Source organism: Mus caroli, unplaced genomic scaffold (genome assembly GCF_978045245.1).
Source record: "Mus caroli unplaced genomic scaffold, Mus_caroli_1 scaffold_8, whole genome shotgun sequence".
Lineage (NCBI taxonomy): Eukaryota > Metazoa > Chordata > Mammalia > Rodentia > Muridae > Mus > Mus caroli.
Genome location: NW_028227263.1, coordinates 67,082,188 through 67,106,704, shown reverse-complemented (window position 1 = coordinate 67,106,704; position 24,517 = coordinate 67,082,188). Strand labels below are relative to the sequence as shown.

At 41.9% G+C, this 24,517-nt stretch overlaps 1 protein-coding gene across 1 annotated transcript in view; it reads left to right on the top strand.

Annotated features, from left to right (window-relative positions):
* Positions 1 to 3,154: 3,154 nt before the first annotated feature.
* Ticrr (TOPBP1 interacting checkpoint and replication regulator) overlaps positions 3,155 to 24,517 on the top strand; it is a 40,167-nt gene continuing 18,804 nt past the window's right edge. Inside the window, exons 1-7 of the mRNA XM_085840894.1 lie at positions 3,155 to 3,889; positions 8,952 to 9,228; positions 11,111 to 11,349; positions 12,913 to 13,147; positions 16,540 to 16,669; positions 21,454 to 21,590; positions 23,417 to 23,635. Of these exons, the coding sequence (XP_085697020.1) occupies positions 3,227 to 3,889; positions 8,952 to 9,228; positions 11,111 to 11,349; positions 12,913 to 13,147; positions 16,540 to 16,669; positions 21,454 to 21,590; positions 23,417 to 23,635 (1,900 nt within the window). The 5' untranslated portion in view covers positions 3,155 to 3,226. The remainder of the gene's footprint in view (positions 3,890 to 8,951; positions 9,229 to 11,110; positions 11,350 to 12,912; positions 13,148 to 16,539; positions 16,670 to 21,453; positions 21,591 to 23,416; positions 23,636 to 24,517) is intronic.

Below are 24,517 nucleotides of genomic sequence, written 5' to 3'. Positions count from 1 at the left end.
TACCCACATGCAAGCATATGCACCTATTCATGATTAAACACGATAAAATGGATCTTTATAAAACACATACAGAAAGGCGTTGAACCTGCATCCCCAACAAATGGATATTTAACCAGCAAATGATGTATAGTGACTTTTAATTTTTATTTATTTATCTTTTCTTTTTAAAGATTTTATTTATATGAGTACACTGTAGCTGTCTTCAGACACACTAGAAGAGGGCATCAGACCCCATTACAGATGGTTGTGAGGCACCATGTGGTTGCTGGTATTTGAACTCAGGACCTTTGGAAGAGCAGTCAGTGCTCTTAGCCGCTGAGCCATCTCTCCAGCCCGTATAGTGACTTTTTAAAAAGAGATTTATTTATTTATATTATATATATGAGAACATTGTAGCTCTCTTCAGACACACCAGAAGAGGGCGTCAGATCCCATTACAGATGGTTGTGAGCCACCAAGTGGTTGCTGGGAACTGAACTCAGGACCTCTGGAAGAACAGTCAGTGCTCTTAACTGCTGAGCCAGCCCATATAGCAACTTTTAAAAAGTATTCTTTTTTATGTGTACAAGTGTTCTTCATACATATATGTATATGTACCCTATGCATGCCTGGTACTGAGGTCAGAAAATGGCATCAGACTTTCTGGGATTGGAGTTATGGTTGGTTGTGAGCCACCCATGGGTACTGATCTTACCACTGAATCCTCTCTCCAGCCCCACCACCCACCTTTTTGAGTGTTTCACTGTATAGCCCTGAATGGCCTGGAACTCACTGTATAGGCCTAGTTAGCTTTGAACTTACAGAGCTCTCTGCCTGTCTCTGCCTCTCGAGTGCTGGGTTAAAGTTGTAGAACAACATGCCTAGCTCTTTTCCATCACTACTTACATACTTAATTAAGTAAAAATAGAAACAACAGAGACATAGACAAAAGCAGGTAGGAAGAAGGTTTTGCATGCTTAACTAATTGTTATCTTTGATTAAGGCACAGTTTTGCTACGTAGCTCAAGAACTGTGGACCCTCTTGTCTTGGACTGACTCATAAGCACTGTGATTGTAAGAACATGCCAATGTGACTAGTTTCCATATTATCAAAATACAATAAACATTTAGGTTATGGTCCATGGTTCTTTATCCTGATAAGAAAAAATAATCTGTTTCAAATAATCTCGCCTGGCATGGTGATACACACTGTAATCCCAACACTTTGAAGTTTCAGGCAGGATGACCTAGGAGAGTTTGAGGCTAATCTTGGCTACAGATTAAGGCCTTTTATTAAAAATAGAATACTGACAACAGAAATCTAACAATCCTCATTAATTCCAAGATTTATCCAGACAACTTAAGTGTAAGATTTGATCAAATTGTTCTTTTTATTTCAAAATATGACTGGCAAGGTATCATTCTAGAAATGATATCATCTTCATTATTTTTATATATTGATTTATAATTATATTAGGAACATTAATAATATGTGGCTTAATTACAGGAATTTTATAAGGCCACATGTCCTTTTTTTTTTTAAGTCATTTAAGTTAAAACTCAATCAGATAATCCCAAATCCTCTTACTCTGGTACCAATAGGAAACACATGAGGGGGGCTGGTGAGATGGCTCAGTGGGTAAGAGCACCCGACTGCTCTTCTGAAGGTCTGGCTCACAACCATTCGTAATGAGATCTGACTCCCTCTTCTGGAGTGTCTGAAGACAGCTACAGTGTACTTACATATAATAAAAATAAATAAATCTTTGAAAAAAAAAAAGGAAACACATAAGGGGCTGAAGAGATGGCTCAGCGGATTAAAGCATTTGTTGCACTTGCTGAACATCTGGGTTCGATTCCCATCAAGCAATGCTGACTCACAATCAGCTGCAACTCCAGTTCCAGGGGATCCAACACCCTATTCTGACCTCTGAGCACAGGCATGCACATGTGCAAAACGCCCATACACACAAAATTAAAAAAAAAAAAAAATCCACTGACCAGAGATGAGACCAAGAGGGAGCATACTTGCTAACAACATGCCAGGCCGGGAGTTCCATCCCCTGCAACACCTCCCTGCCCCCATATACAATAAAGTTAAAAAGAAAGCGGGAGGGGGGAGGAGGAAGACGCGTATGAGTGTTGGAGATGTTGGTTCAGTGCTTGACTGTCCAGCATTCAGGAAGCCTTGGGTTTGAACCCCAATACCCCATAAACCGGGTTTGGTGCAGGGGCATGTCTCCAGTCCCAGCACTGGGAAGGTGGAGGCAGATGATCAGAAGTTCAAGGTACAGTTTGAGGCCAATTTGGAATATAAAAGAAAGTCACAAAAACAAACACACAACAAAAACAAGTAAAACAAAACCAAGACTTCAGAAAACACTAATCTACTGAATGGATGAGCTGTAAGAAGGCGGGTGCTGGGAATCAGACGTTCTAGTGTTTTTTCTGCACTGGGCTGGCTTGAGTACTCTCTGGTGTGTTCATTCCTCAGTTTGTAAAACAGCCTCCCCAGGTGCTCTACAGACTTCTGATTAGGTATCTTTATATTACATCTTCCCACCTAGGACCCGTATTGCTCTTCTCTCACTTCTCTTTCTTCCCGAAAGCACTTCCCTGCCTTCCAGACCTTTACAATAGAGTATCCGAGGTCCTTCCACTATGCTCCAGCCTTGCTAAGTAGCCCCTGCTGGCCTGGAACCTGCGATCCTCCTACCTCCGTCCCTCGAGTCTGGGGATTATGAAATGTTCCTTTCGTCTTTTACAGAAAAAAAAAAAATTAAGCCCTCCGCCATAGGCTAAAAGGCTTAAGAGTAGTCTAAAGCGAACTGGACTCAAGCATCCTAAACCCAGCCCAATCGAAGGCTTCCGCGCCCACCGCCACGCCCCCGAAGTACCGCCTCTTTAAATTTTAAAACGAAGGCTCAGGCCAATGAGAACTACATTTCTCCCGGAACTCAGCGCCCCGCCCACAGCCACACCCTCCACCAATCAAGCGGAGGACTTCCACACGCCTTCCAGTTAGGGTTAAAGAGGGAAGTGCTTACGTAACTTACGTTCAGCCTCCAGCCAATAGGAGCTGAGTTTGGGTACCAGCTCCTCCAATAGCTGCAGCTGTCGGAGAGCGCGGGAGCCTTCGGAGCAGGGCCTCAGAGAAGCGGGCAATGGCGCTGGTTCTCTGAAGAGAGTGCTTTACCTCAGGAAGGGCCACGCGCGGCCGGGCAGGGGGAGTCCCGTGGCGGCCGAGATGGCCTGCTGTCACAAAGTGATGCTGCTGGTGGACACGGCGGGCGTCTCTGCTCACCATAGCCCGGCCCGGCGCGCCGCCCTCCGGCTCCTCACTTACCTGAGCTGCCGCTTCGGCCTTGCCAGGGTCCACTGGACCTTCAAGTTCTTCGACTCTCAGGGGGCACGGAGCCGGCCCTCCCGCGTGTCCGACTTCCGCGAGCTGGGGAGCCGCTCCTGGGAGGACTTCGAGGAGGAGCTGGAGGCCAGGCTGGGGGATCGCCCTCCCGGAGCTCACCTGCCGGGCCCGACGCCCAGGGCCACCCACACGCACGGTGCCCTGATGGAGACGCTGCTCGACTACCAGTGGGACCGGCCGGAGATCACGTCGCCCACCAAGCCGATCCTGCGGAGTAGCGGCAGGAGGCTGCTGGACGCCGACGGCGAGGCCAGGGAGGCCCAGGCCGCGCTCGGGGGCTTTGGGAACGCCGTCTTCCTCCTGGCGTCCTGTCCGCACTCGCAGAGGGAGCTGCTTCAGTTCGTGTCCGGGTGCGAGGCCCAGGCTCAACGCGTGCCGCTCACCCCAAAGCAGGTGATGGAGAAGGTGTTGCCCAAGAGAGTCCAAGAGGTCATGATCGCCCGAAATATCACCTTGTACTGGGTGGACACCACCGAGCGATCTAAGGTAAGGTGAGAGCAGTCTGGATCCGGTCCGCAACTCCCCGACAGCTGAACTTGTCAGGCTCCGTAAAGTGCCACAGACCCAGAATGAAATCCCATGTGCCTTCCGAGGGAAACCCTTGCGGGTCGCAAAGGACAGTTTTCCTCCAACAAAATGGGTAGATTCTGGGTACCTATTAAATACGAGTGTGGGAGAGCTTCTGCGCTTTGCTACCTGGGTGCTTTTGCGTCCTTAGTTTTGCTACACAGCACTTGTATTCCAGCATGGTGGAAGCCTGGTTCAGCCAGGCTACAGGACTTGGCTGCTTGTTTTGTCTAGTGCCGCTGTGTCTTCCTGGACTTCTAATCCTCTCCCTCGGAGGCAGTAGAAACCTCTCTTAACCTTTGTTGTTGGCCCGGCCTGATGACGCCCCAGCCCACAGGAGGCAGAGAGGCAGTGTATCTCTCTAGTTCTAGCCTCCATCCAGGTCTATGCAGAGAGGCCCCATCTCCAAAACAAAAGCAACCCCCTTTGTTGTTGTGGCCTGTGCTCTTTCTCTATTGTGTTCCAGTTGGACACACCTGTCATCTTCCATTTATTCTAAAAACACCACCTCAATAACGGTCCATGGAAAGCTGAGGCAGGACTGTCACAGTGCAGGACTAGCCAGGGCTGCAAGATCTTATTTAAAAAAAACAAAAGCATACAACAAAAATCTCACAGTTATGACTCCGTTTTGTATTTCCCCACAATTTAACATTGTGTTAAGTAAATATTTGCTGATTAGTCACTTTTGGGGGGAGGGGGAGGCTGGAGATAGGGTTTCTCTCTATAGCCCTGGCTATCCTGGAACTCGCTCTGTAGAAAAGGCTGGCCTCGAACTCAGAAATCTACCTGCCTCTGCCTCCAAAGGTGTGGGCCACCACTGCCTGGCTATTTTCGGTGTGTGTGTGTGTGTGTGTGTATGTTTGTTTTGAAACAGACTAGTGTAGTGTAGTGGCCTGGAGCTCTGTGTAATGGAGGATGACTTTAAACTCTTGGTCTCCTGCTTTCATATGTATATAAAGATTTCATCATTTAGTAAAGATCTATGCACTACTGAGGTACTCCATTGAGTACATCCTACCCTGCTGTAGGTGCTGGAGATATGGTGATAAATAAAGTGTCTTTTCTAGTTTGGAAGATAGATTAAACAGATGTGCAAATCAACGATGATTTCAAAACTTGCTCCAAAGAAAAAAGACTGAGTGAGGGAGCAGCTGGCTATTGTACTTAGGGGTGGACTTAGGAAAGAAGGCCTTTCTTACAGACTTGAACAGCGAATGAGGAAGAAAGGGAAGGCCGGGAAGACTAATCCAGACTTAGCCAAGGTGTGGGTGTAAGGGTATGAGCTGGGAGTGAACTTGAAAGGCGAGGAGCTCGGAACCCAGGAAAGCAATGGGGAGGACAAAGTGAGAAAGAACTGGCTAGTCCTCCAGGCCAGGCTTGAAACAGATCAATGAGAAGACTTAGAAAGTGGTTTAAATAGGTGAAGAGCTACAGTTAACAGAACTGCATAGCTCTGCACCAGGAGTTGATTAAGTAGCAAGATTACAGATGAGAAATTAACAATGGTCATACAGAATGTTAAGATTCAGGGGAAGAGTTGGGGGATAAATATGATCAAAATATATTGTAAGAACAGCTCCAAGAATTAATTTACAACTTTAACTTTATTTTGCGTGTATGGGTGTTTTGTCTATGAGTTACCTGCAAGGCTGGTGCCTATGAGGGCCATAAGAGATTGATTTCTAGGAACTGGAGTTATCTGTTGTTTTGAGCTGCCATGTGGGTGCCAAGAATTAAATCTAGTTCCTCTGAAAGAGAAGACAGTTCTCTTAACTGCAGAACCACCCCTCCTGCTCTAATAGAAATATAGTGTTAAAGCTGGTTGAATGATGCCTTTAATCTCAGACTTAGGCAGAGGCCAGTGGATCTCTGAGTTCAAGGCCAGCCTGGACTACATATCGAGTTCCAGGACAGTGAGACCCTGACTTGAAACAAACAAACAAATATTAGGCACTTAGTATTAAGTATTGGGGCTGGAGAGATGGATGAGGTTAGGAGCACTGATTGCTCTTCCAGACCTGGACTCAATTCCCAGCACCAAAGTGGTGACTTACAACCTTTGTAATTCCTCTCCCAGGGGATTTGATACCCCCTCTTTTGACCTCCAAGAGCATCAGACGATCAAGTGGTGCATAGACATACATACAGGAAAACCACCTATATACATATAATAAATTTTATACACACACACATAAAGATTTCCAATATAAATTGGGTATAGTGGAGTGCTTGGGAGATTTGTGTGCAACTAACACACGTAAATGAAAAGTTCTTTTTTAAGTTTTGTTTTTCATCAGTAGACAGCCCCCACCCTACCCTTCCAAGCTGCTCTTCTGGCTGAATCAGTTTCAATAGATTTGTTTCTTGTGACATTTGAGCCAGTTTGCTGTTCTTCCGCATAACAGTGAACTACATGTATGATAACAGATTAATCGATTAATTAATTTACTGTTACAGCACCTCAAACCTTCCAAGATTGCTGCTGTGCCTGACTGAAGGAAAACTTTCAGAATAATACATCCTGGTTTTCTGTTTTGTTTTGTTTTAAAAGACAAGGCTCAGGTTGTGGTATATAGCTTGGAATTCAGCCCTACTACTTTAGCCTCCCTAGGGCCGTGGCATTTAATTGATCCATCATGAAAGTGTCATTTTTAAAAACATCAAGATAGTTTCATTCTTGGACTGATGTCTCTATCATCGCCTTGCTGTATTTGTGGCCCAAATCCTTGCACCTCTTTGAACTTGAATATAATGTATAGTTGGGGGCTGACCTGGATAACCTTGAAGACCCTTCCAGTTACTTGTTTTTTATTGTTTTTTTTTTTCAAAGATTTATTTTTTTTTTATTTTATGTATGTGAGTACACTGTAGCTGTCTTCAGACACACCAGAAGAGAGCATCAGATCCCATTACAGATGGTTGTGAGCTACCATGTGGTTGCTGGAAATTGAACTCAGGACTTCTAGAAGAGCAGTCAGTGCTCTTAGCCACTGAGCCATCTCTCCAGCCCCCTTTCAGTTCTTATCCCTCATATTTATATGGCAGTTTATAGTTTAAAGTTATGTGCATTATTACTGTGTGCTTGGTGCCCTGGGAGGTCAGAAAAAGGTGGAACTGAAGTTACAGACAGCCGTAAGCTGCCAGGTGGGTGCTGGGAACCTGGGTCCTCTGGAAGAGCAAACTGTGCTCTTAAGCATTGAGCCATCTCTCCACCCCCAAGTTCACCAGTCCTTTTTTTTTTTTTTTTTTTTTAAGATTTATTTATTTATTTATTTATTTTATGTATGTGAGTACACTGTAGCTGTACAGGTGGTTGTGAGCCTTCATGTGGTTGTTGGGATTTGAACTTAGGATCTTTGGAAGAGCAGTCAGGACTCGCTGAGTTCATCAGTCTTTTTTTTTTTTTTTTTTTTGGTTTTTTTTCGAGACAGGGTTTCTCTGTGTAGCCCTGGCTGTCCTGGAACTCACTCTGTAGACCAGGCTGGCCTCGAACTCATAAATCCACCTGCCCCCGACTTCCAAGTGCTGGGATTAAAGGCGTGCGCCACCACGCCCGGCGAGTTCATCAGTCTTAAGGGAACTAGAAGACACTGTGTCTCAACCATTCTTTGTCACTCAGAGGTGGCACAACAAGTTTGTTGAAAAATGCTGCTTGAATATCAGCATTCTCTGAGTGAAGCAAAGAGGCAATGCTTTAACAGAGCAGGATTTGCCATTGATAGAGAAGTATAATAAGCACCCAGCTGGTAAAGAGGCACAGGAGGTGCAACGGGAAAGGCTGTCCATGTTATACGTTCCCATAAGGTAAAATGCGACACGTGTAAGACAAGCTTTACAGTTCCCATAAGGTGGGATGGCTGATGGAGAAGTTGCTGAGTTTGGTTTTAAAGGGCTTTATGGCAATGCTAGAGTTACTTCATCCCAGGAGCAGGAAGCATAAAGGCCAGCTTGATGAGATCTGGATGAGCACACTTGAGTCATAGAGGCGGGAGTTAGACGCAGGACACAGCCTTGGTTATCTGTGTAAGAGTTCGTCAAGGCCAGGTGTGTGCTCTTAATCCCAACACTTTGGAAGCTCAGGCAGGAGGACCTTGAGTTTAGGCCCCTTTGGACTATATAGAGAGACCCTGACTTGAATTAGCCTAAATAAATTAATATTGATTAATTTAAAAGTTTAGTTGAACCTAATGGTGTAGGCCTGTAGTCTTTCCTGTTTTCGAGGCAGATGGATGGAAAGTTCAGATCCTTCCTGCTTTATATAGTTAGTGAGTTCAAGTCTAGCCTGGGTAACTTGATGAGGCCTTGTTTAAAATGAAAAGTAGCTGGGCTGCAGAGATGGCTCGAGGATAAGGATGATTGCTATCCTTCCCTGAGTTCAGGTTCCAGCACCCACGTAAGGCAGCTAATAACTGTATATAATAGTAGCTGGCCTCTGAGGACACCCACATACACTGCATATAGGTATTACATATAAATAAAAATGAAGTCTTTTAGAACATGAAAAGTAGTAGAAAGTGGACTAATTTTTAAAAAGCCAAGTCCTATACTCATTTGTGTATCATGTGTAGGAGGGCAGAAGACAACAGGGTGTCGTTCCTCAAGTGGAACTCACCAAGAAGGTTAGCCAGCCAGAGCATATGAAGGATACATCTGTCTGTTTCTCAGTGCTAGGATTATAAACATGTGTCCCTGTGCTTGGCTTTTTTACGTGGGTTCTAGGGTTTGAATTCAGGCCCTGTGCTTATAAGTAAGCACTTGATTGATAGTCATCTCCCTAGTATTCCATTTTCTTGAAGGCATAGTATTTGGTAATTATGTTCTTAAGCTATGTAGTAATAGATACTGGGAGTTATTTGTACTTAGGTCAACAGGTACATTAATTATATAACTTGACCCTTTAATAATTTTTGTCTTATTTCCTCTAGTGTATTCATAAACGCATTTATAACTAATGTGTTTCTTTGTCGTGTTTATTTAGTTGTGGGCTTCCCCAGACCATGTTGGATACTGGACAGTGTGTGAGCTGCTCCACCATGGAGGAGGCACCATCTTGCCAGCTGAAACTTGGAGCCTGGGTTTTACTAAAGCCAGAGAAACAGTGCTGCCATGTGGTGGCGAGCTGTCACACAAACCTCGCCCCTCCCCGTGGATCTCAGCTCTGCCAATAGATGCCACTGTAAACTGTTTGCTGTATAATTCTGAGTATGAAGCCTCATTTCCACGAATTGAAGGAACACTATTTCTCCCTGTTCAAGGTAAGCAAATAAGTATTTTTTAAAAAATATGTATTTAATGTTGTATGAGCATCCTGTTGCTGACACACCAGAAAGAGGGCATCAGATTCAATTACAGATGGTTATAAGCCACCAATGTGGTTGCTGGGAATTGAACTCAGGACCTCTGGAAGAGCAGACAGTGTGCTCTTAACCACTGAGCCATCTCTCCAGCCCGTATTTTTTTTTTTTTTTTAAAGATTTATTTATTAGTATAAGTTCACTGTAGCTGTCTTCAAACGCACCAGAAGAGGGTATCAGATCTCATTATGGGTGGTTGTGAGCCACCATGTGGTTGCTGGGATTTGAACTCAGTACCTTTGGAAGAGCAATCGGTGCTCTTACCCACTGAACCATCTCACCAGCCCCGTATTTTTTTTTTTAAATCTTACTTTTTTTCTTTAAGGCATACTTCCAATTTCTTTAGCATTTCCTATAGCCTGATTGGTTATAATTGAAAAGATTAAAAGATCTGTAAGCAAAATCAGACACCAAGCCTGAACTGTGGTGCAACTGCCAGTGCATGTGTTAAAAGGGGGCGGGGGGGGGGCATGACGACAATGATTACAGAGGATTTTTCAGTCCTACCAAAAGAGGAGTAATATTGGTCAAATACCCAAGGACATGGGTATTAGGATATCATTGCCTTGTAGAAGAAATTGATAAGTTAGAGATCATATAGAAAGAGAATGATTTCAGAAGAAAGAAATTAAAACCCCCAAATGATAGTTGCTACCAGGAAAAGCCAACATCTTCACAAATTTGTTTGCCATGATTGCTACATGTGAAGCTCATTTCTGAGTAAATCATATGTTCACATGGAAATACTGTATAGAGATGTATACTTTAAACTATGTTGTAATTATGAGCCTCTTAAGGATTTTTAGGTTTGATGTTTTCTGTGTTGTTCTGTTTTATAAGGTCTCAAGCTGGCTTTAGATTCACTAGCTTTGAACTTCTGGTCATTTTGCCTCCACCTCTCAAGTGGTGGGCTTACAGGTGTATGATTCAAGAGTTGGCCAGTTTAAGAGTAGTTTGGGGCCTGGTCTTAACTCTTCCAGAGGTCCTGAGTTCAATTCCCAGTGACCACATGGTGGCTCACAATCATCTGTAAAGGGATCTGATGCCCTCTTCTGGGATGCAGACAGAGTACTCATACATTAAAAACAAAAACCCCTCTAACTCCAGGAGATCCCATGTCCTCTTCTGTCCTTCAAGGGCACTAGGCACTCATGTGGCACATATACATATACACAACATATATTAACACTCATACACATAAAAGGAAAAAATTTTAAAGAGTGCTTTTATTTGAGTAATTTTCCATTCATCTTTAGAATATATCCTTTTCATAATATATAATACACTGGCTTCTACAGGATTATTTTTCTCATGGGTACCTTGGTATTTAGCTATGAGCCTACATACTACACAGTTACCTACTACTGAACCATCCCTAATCTTGCCAAAGTAGGTATTATTTCAGTTTTGCTTTTGAGTCTTTTCTGAGACAGGATCTCTGTATGTAGCCTAGATTGGCCTGGGCCACACTCATCTTCCCACCTAGGCACCCGGGTGCTATGACTATGGACATTTACCACCACACCAATCAGAGACTTACTTTTTGTTAGTACTACTTGAGTACATATTTCCAAATCATGATTGAGAAGTTCTTATACTGTACCCATGTATATAATGCCTAATGAATCTTCTCTGATAGCTTGCAGACTAAGGGTTGATATGAATTGAGTGGTAGACAGTACCCACTGTCTGTACTGGAAACCTTGTTTCTTTCGTTCTTACTCTGACATCTCTTCTAGAAACTTTCATATTCTAGAATTTTAATACTCTCTATTTCTAACAGGCAAAGAAATTGAAGAAACATGGGCAATCTCCCTAGAGCCTTTAGCCATGCATCAGAGACATTTTCAAAAGCCAGTCAGAATTGTCCTAAGAGGCTCAGTGGCACAGTGGTCTCTCCCAGTGAGTAGTGCTTTAGGAACTGACAGCTGGATGCTACAAAGTCCAGAGGAACACAAGTCAACTCAAAGGCTGTTGTTTCAGGAGCTGGTAAGCAGGCTGACTGCTGAAGAATTCCATCTGGTAGGTGTCCTCCACATGTTGGGGATCTCTAATAGCACACTGGTGAGATGGGATATACTTGTTCACAAAATGCTAAGGATCACCTTCCTAATACAATCTCACTAAAACTAGTGGTAGTTTTCAGATAATACTGTTTTCATTGAAGCATATGAAAATGATTATTGGGCTGGCGAGATGGCTCAGTGGTTAAGAGTGCCGACTGCTCTTCCAAAGGTCCCGAGTTTAAATCCCAGCAACCAGATGGTGGCTTACAACCATCCATAACGAAATCTGATGCCCTCTTCTGGAGTGTCTGAAGACAGCTACAGTGTACTTACATATAATAAATAAATAAATCTTTAAAAAAAAAAGAAGATGATTATTAGTAAAGAAACGATTTGTAAAATTGCATAGACCATGTATCCAATTAAGTTAAAGACTCTGAATTTACATAGGAGAAAAGTAGTTGGCCAAATAGGATGGTTGTATGAGACTGAAAAGATGAGTGGTTTTTCACTATTTAATAAATATGTGATAATATACTCTGATTTTAATGTATTTAAGAAAAAGCTGTTGCAGTGTAAAAACGGCATAATAGCATAAGATTAGTTACTCAAACTTGGAACTGTCTTCTGAAAAGGAACACAAATACACCCAGCTTTGACTTTAAAATGATGGCTTGTTTGTTTGAGATGGGGTTTCAGCCCTAGCTGGCCTGGAACTTGCTTTGTAGACAAAGCTGGCCCTGAATTCATAGGCCCTGCCCTCCTCTGCCCTTCCAGTGCTAGGATAAATGCTGGATAGGCACCACCCCCAGTTGTGATGGCTGTTTTTAAACTCTTTACCTTTCTTTGCCTTTGTAATCTCAGAAAGTAGATACTTATTCTGGATCCTGTAGCAAAAGATTCCAGAGGAAGATTCTTGTGCTGTCTGGAAACTGTCTTACATGCTCCAGTGAAAAGAACGCCACAATGCATTATTCCTAATATGATACAAACCTTGCTTATACTATGTAGGCAAGGTTGGGGACTCAGGCCATCTAAATTAGGTCTTAGCTCTGGTGCCCAGATGTGAGCCGGCTAAATCCCTTCAGTGGCTTTGTTGCCTCACAGTTAAGTACAGTTGTTCCTAAGTCATGTGTATCTGGTAACCTCTTCCTGCACCAACAGGTGATCTTGAATAAGGAGCTTTTTCCTTGTCTCAGTCCACCCTCTGACGTGGTTGTAAGAGTCAACAAATGTGTAATGGCTATATAGCTGTGCTTGCTTCAGTTGCCATGTACTAGACTTGGAAAAGGTGGATGTGGGTCTCTTTATTATTTTTCCCTCTTGAATAACTCTTGTTTTCCTTCTTTTCTTTTTAAAAACAAATATAGTTGGAAAGATGCAGAGACAGAAAACACCTAGTAAACATCACCAGCAGTGTAAGCTTTTATTTTTACAGGTTGAAACTTAGGGATTATATCTATGATTAGTAAATTCTCTTCTGCCTCTGATAGACAGCTATTATTCAGTCTTCTAGTAGGCCACATTCTTTTAGGCATTTTGACAATAATATTCTCAACTAATTAGCATTTCTTTGTAGGTTGCCAGTGTGGATCCTGGTGAAGGCTGGCCCCCCATCACGGGAATTATTTCCCCATTCTCTGCCAATGCCATGATTCTCACAGTGTTCCGAGCCAAAGAAGCTGAATTTCAAAGCCATTTTCTCCAGACAGCTGCGACTGAAGGTTCCCAGGACACAGCTTCCCTCTTCTCAGATGTTGTAGATAGTGTACTGAATCAGAGTCATAATTTATTTGAAGACCCTGCGTCTTCTGGTAAGTTTCCCACCAGTAATTAACATAGCACAGGGTGGTTTGCAGTCTAGCCTTTTTCATCACGTGTTTAGTGGAATCCCAGGATGTTGTAAGTCAAATAAAACTGAGCTCTATAGAAGCTATCGGCAGTTTAGATGCTAGTTTTAGAAATCCTGAAGGTCTTCGGCTAAAGGCGCTGTGGAACACTTTGAAAAGTGGTAAGATAAAGCCTGGCTCCTAATGTAGCTCATGACTGTAAATGTAGATGGCTAGGACATAAAAGTAGAAGGGAGAGTTCAAAACAATCCAGGGAAAGAGGCTTAAAGAAAAGGGACATGGGGGGCTGGTGAGATGGCTCAGTGGGTAAGAGCACCCGACTGCTCCTCTAAAGGTCCAGAGTTCAAATCCCAGCAACCACATGGTGGCTCACAACCATCCGCAACGAGACCTGGTGCCCTCTTCTGGAGTGTCTGAAGACAGCTACAGTGTACTTACATATAATAAATAAATAAATCTTAAAAAAAAAAAAAGAAAAGGGACATGGGTAATAATGGTACTAGGAAAAGAATCAAAATATTCAAAATATTCCATATTTCTCTCATGTGCAATCTTTCTGTATACATACTTACATATATATGTATGCACATGTGACATGAAAGCAGAACTGTTTGAAGGGGAAAGGGAAGCAGCAAAATTGGGACAGTTTAAGAAGGGAGCGATACACCATTGCATACACTAGCAAGATTTTGCTGAAAGGACCCAAATATAGCTGTCTCTTGTGAGACGATGCCGGGGCCTAGCAAACGCAGGAGTGGATGTTCACAGTCAGCTATTGGATGTATCACAGGGCTCCCAATGGAGAAGCTAGAGAAAGTACCCAAGGAGCTAAAGGGATCTGCAACCCTATAGTTGGAACAACATGATGTACTAACCAGAACCCCGGAGCTCTTGTCTCTAGCTGCATATGTATCGAAAGATGGCCTAGTCGGCCATCAATGGAAAGAGAGGCCCATTGGACTTGCAAACTTTATATGCCCCAATATAGGGGAATGCCAGGGCCAAAAGAATGGGAATGGGTGGGTAGGGAAGTGGGGGGCGCTATGGAGGACTTTTGGGATAGCATTGGAAATGTAATTGAGGAAAATATGTAATAAAAATATTAAAAATCAAAAAAAAAAAAAAGAAGAAAATTAAAGATAGGACATGAAGTAAAAAAAAAAAAAAAAAAGAAAAAAAAAGAAGGGAGCGATAAGCTGGGCGTGGTGGTGCACGCCTTTAATCCTAGCACTCGGGAGGCAGGGGCAGGTGGATTTCTGAGTTCCAGGACAGCCAGGGCTATACAGAGAAACCCTGTCTCGAAAAACAAAAAAAAAACAAAAAAAAAAAGAAGGGAGCGATAAATATGAACAAGGCTCAATGATACATACATATAAGTGTCATAATAAAAAATTTAAAAACTGAATGAAAATACAATGAAACTGTACACTGAAATTTTCAGTGTATAAAACAACGTTTTATACACTGAAAATTTATTTATTTATTTATTTGAGATAGGGTTTCTTTTTGTATTCCTGGCTGTCCTGGAGCTCACTCAGTAGACCAGGATGGCCTCAAACTTGTAGAGATCCACTTGTCTCTGCCTCTTGAGTGCTGGGACTAAAGGTGTACACCACCACTGCTGGGCTTGAAATTTTTCACTTTAAAGCTTGGGGTGGAGAGGAGTGCATGAGGACTGGAATGATGTCTCAGTGCCTGCTTAAGAGCACTGCCTGCTGCTTTAGAAGGCCTGAGTTTAATTCCCAGTGCCCATATGGTTGCTCATAGCTGTGACTCCAGTTCCAGGGGATGCAACGTCCCCTTCTTCTGGCTTTTAAGATACTACATGGAAGGGGTACACAAGCACATGCAGGCAAAACACCCATACACATCAAATTACCAGGTAAAGAAAGGAACATCAGGGCTGTGGAGATGGCTCAGAGGGGTCAGGATGCTTTCCACCAACCCTGAGAGTCTGAGCTTGATCTCTGGACCATGTACAGTTAGAGAGAACTGACTTGACCGCATATGCGCATTGACATGGGCGTGTATACACACAGTAGTAATAATACTTAGCTTTTTAGAAAGGTACACTCAATTCATAAGTAAACTGCTTAATATATGTATATATTTCTTAAACAAGAGGTGAAGAAGCTGTAATGGAAGGAAATGAAAGCAAAGGTTGAGATTGTTACTGGAATACAGGTGAATGACTACGTAAAGAATGTAGTCAAAACAGGAAGGAGTGTGGGTAGGAAGAGTGTAGTGGATAATGCTGTGTGCTCTTGTATTTGCATTAATTTGCTTCAAATGCTGCTGTTGCTTTTTGGGTAGGATAAAGTATTAACATATTTAAAACAATCACATTAATGTATTGTCTTATTTGTCAATTGTGTACAGGCTATTTATAAAGTTCTAGAAATAGGTCAGAAAGCTGTTTTGGAGTACTGTAAAACAGCACTGTGAGTATTTTGCCAGTGGTCCATGCTTGCTCTAGCATGACTTGGTTTCTTGGAATATGTAAATCAGTTGATGACTTCATCCAGATGAAGTTCTACTGCAGCTTATTCTGGTGCTACAAACATACTAACAGACCTGTTCTAACAGCCTACGTGTCCGTAACTCAAAGTTGCATCTTATTGGCTCAGATTTACTAACTTGATGCAGGGTGGTGGGTCTACTCTATTTTAGGCTGCTTTTATGTTAGCACATTGTTTATTCTTTTGTTTTGTTTTGTTTTTTGTTTATGAGACAGGGTTTCTCTGTATAGCCCTGGCTGTCCTGGAACTCACTTTGTAGACCAGGCTGGCCTCGAACTCAGAAATCCACCTGCCTCTGCCTGGCCCCCCAATGCTGGGATTAAAGGCGTGCGCCACCTCGCCCGGCCCACATTGTTTATTCTTGTAGTAACTTTTTGAGAAGAGGAAAAATAGCATAGATTTAACCAGGTGGTGGTGGGGAATGTTTAATCTCACCATTCAGAAGGCAGAGGTAGGTAGATCTTTCTGCGTTCCAAAGCAACTTGCAGGATACCCAGGGCTACACAGAAAAACCCTGTCTTGAAAAAAAAAAAAAAAAAGAAAGGAGGAAAGAAAGAAGAGAAAAAGAGAAATAGCATAGTGTTAAATACATGTAGGGGAATATTTCAGAAATAAGACAAAGGACTATGTTAGTAATAGGAGCAAAGAGCTTCAAATTATGTTCACATTCCCACCCTCCATCCCTGCCCCAGACAAGGTAGACCTGGAGGAGCTGGAAATGCAGAATGGCAGATATTGTAACAATGAGCATTTGGAGAGAGGGAGTCAGTCCAGGGGAAACGCATAAGCTTGGATTCTCCCCTTGGCTCTGATGTCTTCTGTTTTCTGTTCCTTTAGCCCCCTGTGTTCCAGAGTGGGTCCAGCAGGAGCTTAGTCATACCAGCTCCTGGAGTCCAGCTCTTGTCGAAAAGTGGTTTCCTTTCTCTAACGCCAGCGGTGCTACTTCAGACTTGATGGAATCATTTTGGTAATGCTTTATACATGTCTTTGTATATTGGTCTTTAAAGTCAATAGTCAGATGTGAACAGGCTTGTTCTAAAGGAACAAGCATATCCTATAACTCGGTGTCACGTCTGACACTGCAGATTTACCAACTTGGTGCAGTATGATGGGATTCTGCATCTTTAGTCTGCATTAACATTACTGTGTTATTCTACTAAAAGGCACTTTTAAAATGAAGTGGATTTCTGAGAATAAACTACTTTAAATGCATTTAGAGGATTTTTTTTCAGTCAAATGTAAATAAACAATCACATCGTATATAAACACACGTCTCAGTTACTATTCTGTTGCTTTGAAGAGATACCATGACCAAGCCAACTTATAAAATAAAGTGTTTACTTGTTTTTAGTTTCACGACCACCATAGTTTGGGAGTATGGCGGCAGTCAGTCAGGCAAGCATAGTTCGGGAGTGGTAGCTGAGAGCTTACATCTGATCACAACTTAGAGGCAGATCAAGAGAGAGATGAGACCCTGGTCTAGGCTTTTTTTTTTTTTAATGACATAATCTTCTCCAACAAAGCCACACCTCCTAATCCTTCCTTAAAAGTCCACCAACTGAGTACCAAGCATTCAGATATAAACACCTATGGGGGCCATTCTCATTGAAACCACCACACTATCTATCTATATAAAATATATGAGAATCAGGAAACATTTAGAACTAAGTATCAATTACAGCAGAAATTAAGCAAACTTGGGTTGGTGAGATTGCTCAATGGGTAAAGTTATCAGCTGCCAAGCCTGATGACTTGAATTTGATCTCTTGTTTCTACATGGTTGAGGAAATGGATAACTTCTGCAAGTTATCCTGACTTTCAGATGTGTGCTTTGGCACATGTGTACACACACACACATATGCAAAGAAAATTTTAAACTGTAATATAGGTGTGGTGATTTGACTAAGAATGGCCCCCATAGGTTCATATATTAGAATGCTTTGGTCATTAGGGGGTGGTGCTACTTGAGAGGAACGAGGAGGTTGGCCTTGTTGGAGGAAGTATGTCACTGGAGGTGGGCTTTGAGATTTCAAAAGCCCAAGCCAGTCCCAGTGTCTTTCTCTTCCTGTGGCCTGTGGATCTGGATCTGGAACCCTCAGCTGCCATGTCTGCCTGGGTGCAGTCATGCACCTTACCATAATGAAAACATCTTAACTGTAAGCAAGCCTGGATTAAATGTTGTCTTTTATAAGAGTTGCCATGCTCATAGTTGTCTCTCCACAGCAAGAGAACACTGATTAAGGGAATAGATTAATTTATGCTGAAAGAAATATTTATAAATTCACTGGTTATTTCTCTAAAGAGAAAACAAAGAACCAATTAATAAGAATCAAGTACAGTCAGGGCAAAGAACCGCGAATGGTGTTGCTTTCTGTAATCTCAGCACTTGGTGAGATGAGAGTTAGAGACCAGTCGGGGCTTCCTAGCAGGACTTGTCCAGAAGCAAAGACAAAAATCACAACTACCTCCCACCTCAAATGTAGGGAGGAGGTAATCGGGATAAGAACAGGCATGAATTACATAGAAAATAAAAGATGGTGATCAACAGATAAAGGTGGTTTTTTTTTTTTTTTGGTTTTTTTTTTGTTTTTGTTTTTGGTTTTTTCGAGACAGGGTTTCTCTGTGTAGCCCTGGCTGTCCTGGCACTCACTTTGTAGACCAGGCTGGCCTCGAACTCAGAAATCCGCCTGCCTCTGCCTCCCGAGTGCTGGGATTAAAGGCGTGCACCACCACACCCGGCTTAAAGGTGGTTTTTAAACGTAAGGGCCAGCAAGATGGCTCAGCAGGTGGAGGTTCTTGCCGCACAGACTTTGTATTTAAGGTCACTCCTTGGGACCTGTGGAAGGATGGAAAGATGGAACTGACTTCACAAAGTTGTCATCTGACCACCACACAAATCACGCACCTATGTCTGCACACTCAAATGTAAACAAAAAAAGAAAAGTCAAAGTAAGCCTTACCAATGGACAACTGAAAAAGACAAAGGTTTTACCCCAATACACAGCTTTAGAAATGTAGAAGATGTAGTAGAAATTCAAATGATTAAAGTTGAGGTATTTTTGCTCTTCCATATAGTTATCCATTTGTTCCAAAGTCATTTGCTAGAAGAATTCTCTTCCAGGTGAATTTCTTTCAATTGACCACTATTGTTCAGATACCGTTCTAGACTGAAGAGCCCAGAAACTCTGTTTATACCATGTTGTCTAAAGCATTGTGCCAAGATACCATATATTGTAGCTTTATAGCTTAGGTCTAAATCAGGTAGGTTAAGTAGTGTCAACTTTATTTTGTTTATTTTCTACTTTGATTCCAGATTATTGATGTCCATATGAAGTTTAGAATCTGCCTATTGGGGCTGGGGAAATAAACGGCTCAGTAGATAAGAGCACTTGCTATGAGAGTAAGAAGACTCGGGTTCAAATCCCCAGCACCACATAAAAGCCAGGCTGGCCACACATAACACTGTCTTAAATACAATAAAGTGTGAGCACTAGATGAAGACACCTAGCATTCTCCACTGGTCTCTGCATGCATGCACATACATGTTTACATTTCATCACACAAACTCTCAAAATACTAATAGGCAAATAATCTGCTTATTAATTTTTCTCAAAAAATGTGTATTGGAATTTTGGTGGAGTATGTATGTATAGACACATAGCTAAATTTGGAGAAGCACTGGCATGTTTAGTTTTTGATCTATAAACTTGGTACATCTGTTTAGATCTTTAGTTTTCCATGGTATTTTATATTTTTCAGTGTACAAATTTACTCTGCATTATTCCTGAAAAGTATCTCTAAATATTAATTGTACAGGTATTATCATAGACAATCTAAAAGATTTTACAGGTAAATGATGAAACTTAAGAGAATACAGCCATGTTGTTGCATACAGAATCAATGTATAAAGTTAATAGTATGCCCATCATAAACAGAATCTATCATTTATGATATTTATTTATTTATTAAGTCTATAGATTTAATCCCTTGAGACTGTGGTCTTAAAAACTATAATATCGGGCTGGTGAGATGGCTCAGTGGGTAAGAGCACCCGACTGCTCTTCCGAAGGTCCGGAGTTCAAATCCCAGCAACCACATGGTGGCTCACAACCATCCGTAACGAGATCTGACTCCCTCTTCTGGAGTGTCTGAAGACAGCTACAGTGTACTTACATATAATAAATAAAATAAATCTTAAAAAAAAAAAAACCTATACTATCCAAGAAAAGAAACATATTAACAAGTCACTAAGAAGACTTAGGGTATAGGTCACAGGTAGAGTGCTTGCCCTGCCTCAGGTTTGACACCCAGCCCTGGAAAACACTAAAGTGCTTAGGAATGAATGTAAGAGAGGATGAATAGAAATAAGTCTAAGATCAAAACAAAAGTGCCTCCTCTCATGACATGCAGATTTTCTGTAAAGCTACAATACATAAGGCAGCGTGGCATTAGCGCACAGGTAAGCCAAACCAGTGGGAGAATGTAGACAGCCTACAAAGTGACTCCTGCATTTATGGGGGATGTGATATATAATGGACAAGGGTGGCAACATGAGCCCCCAGGAAAGGCAGATTCAATTATTAATCATGTGACAGTTGACTATCCAAAAGATAAAAATTTTAATCTTTCAGAAAACACAATAAGAAGTTTCTAGTAGATTTAAAAAAAATAAGAAAAGCACTTTAAAATTATTAGAAAGATACAACTCAGGACAACTTAATGTGTAGGTGTGTGTGCTTGCATATGGCTATGTCACATAAATACAAATGCCCTAGGGGTGAAAGTTGTCCCCTGAAACTGAAGATAGTGGTGGTTTGAGCCACCTTGTGAGAATCAAACCTGAGTCCTCTGAAAGAGCATTAAGTGCTCTTAACCACTGAGCCATCTCCCTAACCCTTATGTACTTCTGTTAAAACTAGTAAAGATGAGCCAGGCGTGGTGACGCATGCCTTTAATCCCAGCACTTGGGAGGTAGAGGCAGGTAAATTTCTGAGTTTGAGGCCACCCTGGTCTACAGAGTGAGCTCCAGGACAGCCAGGACTACACAGAGAAACCCTGTCTCGAAAAAACAAACAAAACAAAAAAAAAAACTAGTAAAGATGAATAAAGTAAAGCTATTTATATACAAATGAAAAATATGCTGAGTATGAGCAACTGTAAAAGGTAAAATTGTGATATCATTTATATAAAATTTACAGTGTGGGAAATAGAAATCATGTTTGTGTTTATACATAAAATGCAAATAAATCTAAAAAGGGGGGATGGGAAAAATGGAGTAGGGCTTTGACTGTGTCTACAATGTCTGATTTCTTTTAAATATAGAAGCACTATAACTATTAACAAGAACTTAATCTTGCTGGGCGTGGTGGCGCACGCCTTTAATCCCAGCACTCGGGAGGCAGAGGCAGGCGGATTTCTGAGTTCGAGGCCAGCCTGGTCTACAGAATGAGTTCCAGGACAGCCAGGGCTATACAGAGAAACCCTGTCTCGAAAAACAAAAAAAACAACAAAAAAAAGAACTTAATCTTGATACTTTTCTAGTTGAAAAGTTCATATTTTCAAATTAATAGCAAAATTTAAGAAAAAAAAGGGAGTTGGACAAACCTTCTCTACCATCCAACTCCCATGGGACAGTGTGTCTCCTGAAGTCTAGACTGTACATATGATGACACTGATAGCTTTGCACGTGTTCTGATTTTCATGGTTTGCACAGTTAGAATTTGGCCTTATACTATGCATCTTGTCTTACAGGTTGTTACACGCTGCCTCACCTGATAATGATGAATCCTCCAAAACCGAAAGTGAACTAACACGCTGCCTCTCCGAGCTCTACCAGAGATCTCATGAAGAATCTGCTGTAGTCAATCAAGAACGCAGCAGGAAGAAACGTATGCACATAGAAAGCCTGTTTCTTAAGGCAGTCTTGTTTTCCTTTTGAGACTGTACGTTTTATTAATTTATTTTATTTTGTTTTTGTTTTTCAAGACAGGGTTTCTCTGTGCAGAGCCCTGGCTGTCTTGGACTCACTTTGTAGACCAGGCTGGCCTTGGACTCACAGAGAGATCCACCTGCCTCACTTGCCTCGCCTCCTGAGTACCAGGATTAAAGTCATGCGCCACCACACCTGGCCAAGAATGTACATTTTAAAAGACTGTTATTTTTCTAAAAAAGAAATAAAAGCTTGATTAAGATTGAAATGGAAACTAAAGGCAAATTTTCATATTTTATATTTTAAAATAATTGTATTAGTTCAATACAATAGGCACTGAAATCAATAATTGATAAATGGGACCTCACTGATTGAGAAGCTTCTGCATAGCAAAGGACACCATCATTCAGACAAAACTGCAGCTTACAAAACTGAAAAATATGCTTTACCAACTATACAGCTAACACAAAGAAAATAGCCAAAATATATAAAGAACTCAAGAAACCAGATATTAAGAAAACAACCCAATTTAAAAATGGCGTACAAAGAAATCCCAATAGAGGAGACTCAAGGGATTGAGAAGCACTTGAGGAAACATTTGATATCCTTAGCCATGAAGGAAATACAAATAAAAACTACTTTGGGATTTTATCTTATACCTGTCACAATGACTAAGATTAACAAAAAAGTGACAGTTCATCCTTGTGAGGATGTGGCATAAGACGTAGAGGCAGACATTGCCTTAATCTCTGATGTTCTTCCTTCCTAATGAATTGAGCATCCTCATTTTGATTATAATACAAATATCAATACAGCTTTTTAAAAAACTATTTACAGGCCGGGCGTGGTTGCGCACGCCTTTAATCCCAGCACTCGGGAGGCAGAGGCAGGCGGATTTCTGAGTTCGAGGCCAGCCTGGTCTACAAAGTGAGTTCCAGGACAGCCAGGGCTACACAGAGAAACCCTGTCTCGAAAAACCAAAAAAAAAAAAAAAAAAAAACTATTTACAAATATGTGCTCATCCCAACTCCCATGCTGGGAACTGAACCCCGGGCATCAGGCATTAGGCAGTGCTTTACTGTGAGCAACATCCCCAGCCTGTCTGTGATTGTTCTGCGTCACTCCTGTTGTTGAACATGTAGACGGTTCTCAAATTCAGTCATTATAAATAATATTGCAATGAGTAAACTCTGAGAGATTTCCTTAGACGTTTCCAAGAATGAGTTGCTGTGCTAAAGAGTATGAAAACTGGCTTTTGACGTAGAGTGCTAGGTTGTTTCAGAAAAGGCATGTGCTTTTCTAGTATGCATGAGCTATGAGCTCTATCCCTGGCACTGCAAAGAAGAAGCCACTCTTGACTGTTGGGCGACACTCAGCAGAAGTGTGTGTGGTGCTGGCTTTGTGTAAAATGTGGAGATGGCACTGGAGAGACCACTCAGCAGTTAAGAACACTGGTTGCCTTTGCAGAGGATCCAGGATTAGTTCCCAGCACCCACATGGCAGCGCACGGCCATCTGTAACTAGTTCAGGGGATCCAGTGAAGAGGCTCTCATCTCCTTGGGTATCTTTTAAACAAAAAAAAGGTTGTTGAGATATTTAGTTCTAAACTTCAGTAAAGTAAGATGTTTACTCTGTATTGTAGGTAGAAACAGATAAAAGAACTGCTTGGTTTAGATAATTTCTGAAGGAAGCTATTTCTTTCTAGTATTCTTTCACAGCATTTGGAGGCTTAGTTCTTGATGGAAGTGAAACTTGACTTTTCTTTCCATGCTGATGTTTTGGCAGGTGGTATCCCTAGAACTCCAGTGAGACAGAAGATGAATACCATGTCCCGCTCCTTGAAGATGTTGAATGTGGCGAGGCTAAATGTAAAGGCTCAGAAATTACATCCAGATGGTAGTCCAGACATGGCTGTAGAGAAAGGGCTCCAAAAAGCTGTCATTGGCAGAACAGCAGACAAATTGGAAGATAGAGGAAGGATATTAAGAAGTTCTAAACTTAAAGGTATTGATTCATCCTAGAGCGTCTGGTGTCTGTTATTACATAAGAGGTCTGGAGGCTAGGGAATCTAGCCCAGTTGATAGAGTGCTTGCCTAGCATTCATGAAATCCTTGGGTTGATTCCCCAGAACCACATAAAACTTAGCATGATATCCGTATAATCTCAGTACTAGGAGATAGAAGCAGGAGGATCGGAATTTTGGTGACATTGCATCTATGTAATAAATTTGCAGAAACCTCATGTAAATAAATATACAAATAAATCAAATGAACTAGGAGAGGAGAAATAGATTGAGATTGTTTGGGGAATTGAATACTAGAGTACAACCTGAGTTGTTATTCTTTAGGAGCCACCCACCTTTTAAAAATTCTTAATTAATTTTATTAAACTAAGATCTCATATAGTCCAGGCTATCTTCAAGCTCTCTGTAACTGGCCTTGAATTCCTGATCCTCCTGCCTCCACCTCCCCAGTACTAGGATTACAGGCATGTGCTACCAGCCCAGTAGAATCTTACATTGACCTGGAGCTTACTGAGAGAGTAGGCTGGCTAGCTAGGAAGCCCTAGGGGTCCACCTGTCTACATTCCCCCAGGATTGGGAGTATAAGTGTGGTCCACCACATCTGGCTTTTTAAAATGCTGGTGCTGGAAGCTCAGGACCCCATAGCTTAACAGAGCCATACTGCTGAGTTTTAAATATTTTTTTACAATATTTTAATTTATATGCTCATATATGCATGTGCATGTTATGGAAGGTCACATGGAGGTCAGAGGACAGCTCATGGGAGTTCATCCTCTCTGTCCACCTTGTGGGTCCTAGAGATCAATCTCAGGTCATTAGGCTTGGCACAGGCATCCTTAGCTGTGGACCCCTTACTAGCCTGT